The sequence below is a fragment of the Homalodisca vitripennis genome, chromosome 2 (genome assembly GCF_021130785.1).
Source record: "Homalodisca vitripennis isolate AUS2020 chromosome 2, UT_GWSS_2.1, whole genome shotgun sequence".
In the NCBI taxonomy this organism is placed as follows: Eukaryota; Metazoa; Arthropoda; class Insecta; order Hemiptera; family Cicadellidae; genus Homalodisca; species Homalodisca vitripennis.
Window position 1 is genome coordinate 14,993,540 of NC_060208.1, and position 6,370 is coordinate 14,999,909.

At 34.4% G+C, this 6,370-nt stretch overlaps 1 protein-coding gene across 1 annotated transcript; it reads right to left on the reverse strand.

Annotated features, from left to right (window-relative positions):
- Positions 1-1,038: 1,038 nt before the first annotated feature.
- Positions 1,039-2,490, reverse strand: LOC124356209 (potassium/sodium hyperpolarization-activated cyclic nucleotide-gated channel 2-like). Its single transcript, XM_046807392.1, has 2 exons — positions 2,275-2,490; positions 1,039-1,417 (listed from the first exon to the last, which is right to left on the reverse strand). Exons 1-2 carry the CDS (start codon positions 2,420-2,422, stop codon positions 1,257-1,259), a joined length of 309 nt encoding a protein of 102 aa, XP_046663348.1. The 5' UTR covers positions 2,423-2,490; the 3' UTR covers positions 1,039-1,256.
- Positions 2,491-6,370: the final 3,880 nt, after the last annotated feature.

Sequence of the window (6,370 nt, forward strand, 5' to 3'; positions counted from 1 at the left end):
AATACATATATCCTAAATTTATTATTTCACGATCATTCTTACTTTTTTATCTCTAATTTGAAACGCAATGCAATTAAAATATGACGTAATTTGGTATAAGTAGTAGTAGCGAGGATTCTTTAAGCACGAATATTGATGATTCGGTATTATCGATCACACGAGTGTTGGACGCTTATTATACTGCAACCAGTAAGTGTTACTAAGGATATTTAAAAGTGTAAATGGAACACATTCGCTTAGTCACGAAAGTGCTAAAAAATAATTGTAAAATTGTTACTTTTTTAAAAACCTTAGTCAGAAGTTCGTAGAAGAATCTGTATGCCCATGTTACAAACTTTAGAGTCTCGCAAAAATAGACTTACAGAACAGAACACGTTTGCTAAACGCTGATATGTTTTTGATGTTCGACGCGCCATCTGGTGCACGTTTTGTATTCTCATCGGAAAGCTCTACAAAGACTTGTGTGCGTGGTTCAGCCAACTCCACTGATATTTCTGGTACATGCGTAACATATGGTGAATTCAATGAAGTTAGATTAAAAATGTTTGTTATAACATGTCTGTGTTACTATTTTGTCTTACCCAGTGGAAAATATTGACGTTCAACAAAAGATTCCTCCGAGTGAAGCATTTAGTCTGGAGAACTTAAATTACTTTGACAAAAGAATTGTCTCCTCGTCAACACAATTAAAACGTAATTTAAGAATCTTCGAACGTAAAAATTAATATGTTCAACAGCAACTCTCCTAACTCACATTCACTAGAAGAATGCTTAGCTTTAGGGCTTTTAGTATATTACTGAAACAATTGTTAAGAAACTGTAGTAACCAAGACTTAACTATACAATATATTTCTAATTAGATTAAAATCATCTACCTACCTTTTTATGTTTAGAAAAATTAACATAGGTTTTCATATATACTCTTAAAAATTAATATATGGATGATTTTATAGTTGGAAAGATAAAATAGTGAAACTAAAACAATCTAATGTCAAGATGTACTTAGTTCGTTTTTTTATACCAATTAAATTTGTAATGTTTGCTAGTTAAGGTCAATTTAATTGTTTTTACGCCTTCATATATCATAACTGTATGGCTATTATCCACCCTTGTGGCAGTTAGTAAGGTCATCCATTGCAGCTCCACAAGCGTCCAAGTTCCCACCCCTCTTGTCTGCGCAGTCCAACAGTGCGTAAAGCTTATCTGCGCATGCTCCGTAGATCTCAGGACCGTATCCACCTCCATCGTCGCCCCGGCTACTGTCTGCAGCTGAACTCGGACCGGCCATCGCCGACCCTAGGGCTGAGCCGACCATGGTGCCTACCGCTGCTCCTGCTGCTGCTGCCCCGAATGTCCCCGCCGCGCTTCCCCCTGGAGCTGACCCTCGGGGATTGCGATTTGGCGGGTTGCTTGTCACCTGAAATATTGCACAGTTTCGTCATACTGGAGCATGACTAGTATATATTCTTGTGTTAAAGATGGACCTACGTGAATATATTTGCTCATTAAGTTAAGCACGTGTTCAAATGGAATAAATGTTTCTGAGTGGGTAAGGTTATTGGTAGAGGACGTCTCCTGTCAAGATCCATGAGGAAGGATATTGGGCATTTATCTCAGTCATGTCTCTTTGGAAGAAGGGGTGGCCAGCTCTATACCCTCCTGTCCAGTCAAAGTAGTCAGGGGATGACACGCCCTTATGTCTAGGCTAGCACTGCTTTTAACACTTAGGGAGCCAACAGTCATCCTCCGCAGTAGAATAGATCTATCAATCTACCCTTGTACTCCACACTTTGCTTTTAGTGATGTACAGCTCCTAGACATCTATAGGATTGCCCAGATTTAGGTGAAATCGGTGTTGACTCCACCCAGTGCAGGTTCAACTGTAAGTAACAAACCAGCCACAAGTGAGCCCTCCTAGACAATATATTTAATACCAAGAACTCTGTGAACACTTAACGCAAGAGACCTAAATATTTAACACAAACTCTTCATAACTCTCTCAAAAATATTCAATATTCTAGTGAATTAGTTCGTAATTATTGCCATAGCGAGAGTATGATTAATATTAAAACGTCTACACTCGACCTATTACGTTACATATCAATTAGGAATCATCAATGTTCATCACGGATAGTGCTGATTATTACCATTTCACATTTAGTATTCTATTCATTCCGGGAGTTAAATTATCGTATTCTAAGTGGAAAACGTGTATTACCCATTTTCTTGGATAATATGATTAATTTGCACATTAACCAAACAAATTACCCTTACCAGGTGACGTTGGTTTTGGGGCTGGAGGTGTCTCTCTCCTCTGAGGTAGCCTAGGGGGAGGGGGGCGACTGGCCCCACTCATGGATCGGCTGGAGCCTCCCCCTCCTCTGCCCCCCGAGGATCTTCCTCCTCCTGATCTTCGTGACATTGAGGTTTTACTTTGAATTTACATCTTTACCTGTTCACCAATACAACTTGCAGGCTTTTTACAATAAACGGTATAGTATTCAACAGAATTGGTACTGTTGCTACGAAACAATATCAAACTTGATTGAAAAGAAACATTTTCAGTAATAAATCATGAGAATTACTTGTACATGATGTTTATAACAAAAAAATTACTGTGGAAGGTTAATTAATAAATAACTCCGGCAGCCATATTTATGATGAGACGCGAGGAGCTATAAATAAATCCGGAATTACCAAACTAATCAACGTGAGGTAGGTTTAAGTCACCCAAGCAAGAATATAATCCTTCACCTCGTCAGAACTGACAGCCTCGTAAACGGCCATGCAGAAGTTTAAATACAATGTAGCAGCAGCTTGATTTTATGGGGTATATATAGAGCCAATTGTTGTTTGCGGCAGCGGTGAGATACATTTAACAAACACATTTTAGATGTTGCAATATCCAAAGAACATATTGTAAAACTGATGGCTTCTGGTTAGTTCTATATAGTTGGCCAGTGAGTGCAGACGTATTGTGACCTGTATCGCGTAACTCAGTTTTAATATTTATTAATTAATAATTTAAATAAATTTATTAAGTGCATGTTAGAGTTGGTGTGCATGGAGTAGATACAACATTGCTGTTGTGGTTCCTGACTTATGCTTGTCCTAGATTTTTTACTTTATCCTAGATTTGAAATGTGTTTTATGTTAGTTATTCACCTGAGGTAGAGATCAGATTACAGATTTCGATACGTAGTGTTACTGAATATGTTGTATTACTTAACGATGGTAAATGCCCTGAAAATCTTATTTCCTTAAGTAACCATTTGTTTCGTCTCACAGTTGTGTTAATCCTATCTACACCGTTATAGGTTGTCAAGCTTTTGTAGTGAAAATTCTTTCTTTCAGCTTGTACCTACTAACAATTGAGTAATTGTAAAATTACGTTCACGGAAAGAACCAAGACAGAATATAGACTCACGGCTTCCCAAATTTCTTATCCAACAGACAGACTTAAAAACATTAGTAAGCAGTTGTAATATGGTGATAAATACTAAAGTGCTTCCAAGTTTAGTAGTAAGGTATTTGGTAGTTAGTTTTTAATACAATAAACAATGATAATTTGGTAAGTCCTATACAAAAGACTATTTATCTTGCTAAATCACATTTGATACTATATGGGCTCCAAGAACATCGTATATTCAATCACTACATTGATAACTCACCAACCAATACTGGTAACTTTTTATTTTGTGAGGCCTTTCGATATGAAGCTTATTATTCATCAGACACATCACAAAAGTAAATTTGTTTATTTTTAAGAATACTTAGACATATGCGGTTTTAACATCAATTTTTCCTGTGTGGTGTAGTATTTAAAATAAAAATAAATTATTACTGGAATATTTTTTGTAAATTTCATGACAGTAATATTGAATCTTGTATTGGTCCATCTTCTTGATTTAATGAACCTTCTTTGTTTGCTTGATTTATATAATGGGGTTCCCATGCATATAAATATCTAAGTATGTTGTAAATGTTGTAATAATTTTAGGTTTTATTTCGATTTTGTGTGTCCAGTATTAATACAGTGGTGTGACCGACTGCAGACCTTTCTTCTGTGTTGAATTTAATCTCATAATAGGACAAATTCATATTAAAATCACATATGTCTAACTATTATTAAAAATAAACCAATTTACCTTTTGTATTTCCTTTTGTGATCTGTCTGAAGAAAAAAGCTTTGATATCGAAAGGCCTTACAAAATATAAAGTTTTGGTTGGCGTGTTTTCAATGTAGTGATTGAACTAAGACAATCCTATAAACGCTCGATCTTCAACATCGTATATGATTAAGATCAGTAATGGTCAAAATATAAGCTTGTAAAATGTCTTAATTATCTTGTGTCTATAAATGGAAAAGTACCATGTACCTTAACATTAAAGCATTAAAACTGTATGCAGTTTTATGTTTAAAGGTTTACACTAAACAATGATCTTACCTCTTAAAATATTTATGGGACCAAATATATATTTTTAATGAACCAAAACAGTTATTTTAAATCGATTTATTATTAAGTACACGTTAAGACAATCGGATTATACCCATATCCAGAACATGAGTATTAGCGGTACATTTGCGACTGAATGATTGAACTCGGATTCGGATTATTGAATCATGCAGTTTTGGAAATATAATTAATTATTTCAAGGTCTATAACTCATTATCCCGAAAACTAGATATCGGAAAGAACTACTCAGTTAATTGAAAACTAAACACGAGAGTCCTCTTTACAAGCTGTTTCTGTCAATAAAGTGGTGGAGCTCGACCACGAGATTATATCATCTACCGATTATTACGACAGCAAAGTTGCTGCAGGCTTGTCCAGACGGGGTACGTGCCATGTATGAAATCCTATCACACAATGTACAACAAGATTTTACTCTCGTACACTTAGGTTGAATATGTGTAACCAATCTTTATTTAACCTAGATTTAAGTTACATCTGTTACAAAATGTAACTCGAGCATGGTGAACTTCAATTTGTAAATTACGTGGGATTTTATGAAAACATGCGGATTATATCTCAAATATTGAAGTTTCATTTTTTACAAAGTTTAACTCGAGCATGGTGAACTTCAATTTATAATGAAGTGTACTTATATTCTTATTTGTAAATTTTATCTTATGGCATAAGTTCATAATCATTTAATTCTTAGTGGATAGGTAAAAGGTATCTAGAATCCTGAGTATATTATAAATACCTGCAGTCAGTATTATTTCGAGTAAGAATCATTTATTCACACAGTAAGAAATTTACACTAAATACCTTAAGACATTAGACATGTTCATAAAAATTTGATAAGAGTTATTTAAAATATACGCCCCCAAAATATCCCCACGTTCAGCAGAGTTAGACTAATATGTTAAAAATTGGTATTTTGACATTAATTCAATTCTATCGAGGCTTACGCCCATCAAACAACACAGGCAGGCTTGCAGTTGCTAAAATATATACATCACAGTAAATCACCTGGTAGCACATTACTGAATGTTAGAAATCAATTATGTGTTTAATAATATAGTCTGATACAAAAACGGCGTATATTTATGATTAAAGTTTATGATTACATACAGGACCTTACTGTGGAATAATTATTCCCTCCAGGTTTTAAGTATTCCTGCGTTTACATTTATATATATATATATGTCAACATATTTTCATTGTTATATTATATTATATATTATATGCACCATTATTATAAGCCAACTTGAAAAAAAGTAAATGATATGGATGAGTTATTAGTATAATAACGGGAATATGCAGGAATTAGGAGTCTTTAACCCTAAGATTGTTTTTTAAATAATTTATATTTTTGATATTGTAAAGAGAGTCAGCCAATAAGCCTTACTATACAGAAAACCCTACTATTAACCGCTGTTACAAGCGTGACAGCTATTAACAGTAAATCACTCTGTGAACTGCAATATAAAACCAATCAATGACACTATAATTGACCTGTCGTAACTCATATAAAGCAAAGTGGTGTTACTATACAGCAAAAGCTTCTAGAGAGCGCTGTTATAAAGTTGACAGCTATTAATAGTAAATCACTCTGTGACCTGCAATATAAAACCAAGCAATGACACTATAATTGACCTGTCGTAACTCATATAAAGCAAAGTGGTGTTATTATACAGCAAAAGCTTCTAGATAGCGCTGTTATAAAGTTGACAGATATTAATAGTAAATCACTCTGTGACCTGCAATATAAAACCAATCAATGACACTATAATTGACCTGTCGTAACTCATATAAAGCAAAGTGGTGTTATTATACAGCAAAAGCTTCTAGAGAGCGCTGTTACAAAGTTCACAGGTATTAATAGTAAATCACTCTAAGCAAACGGCAAAAGAAAATTA

Excerpts from the sequence above, each read along its gene's own strand:
- LOC124356209 (XM_046807392.1), bottom strand. The coding sequence starts at position 2,422 with ATGTCACGAAGATCAGGAGGAGGAAGATCCTCGGGGGGCAGAGGAGGG. Across the intron at positions 1,418-2,274 it reads CCCAAAACCAACGTCACCTG|GTGACAAGCAACCCGCCAAA; the intron begins GTAAGGGTAATT and ends GCAATATTTCAG.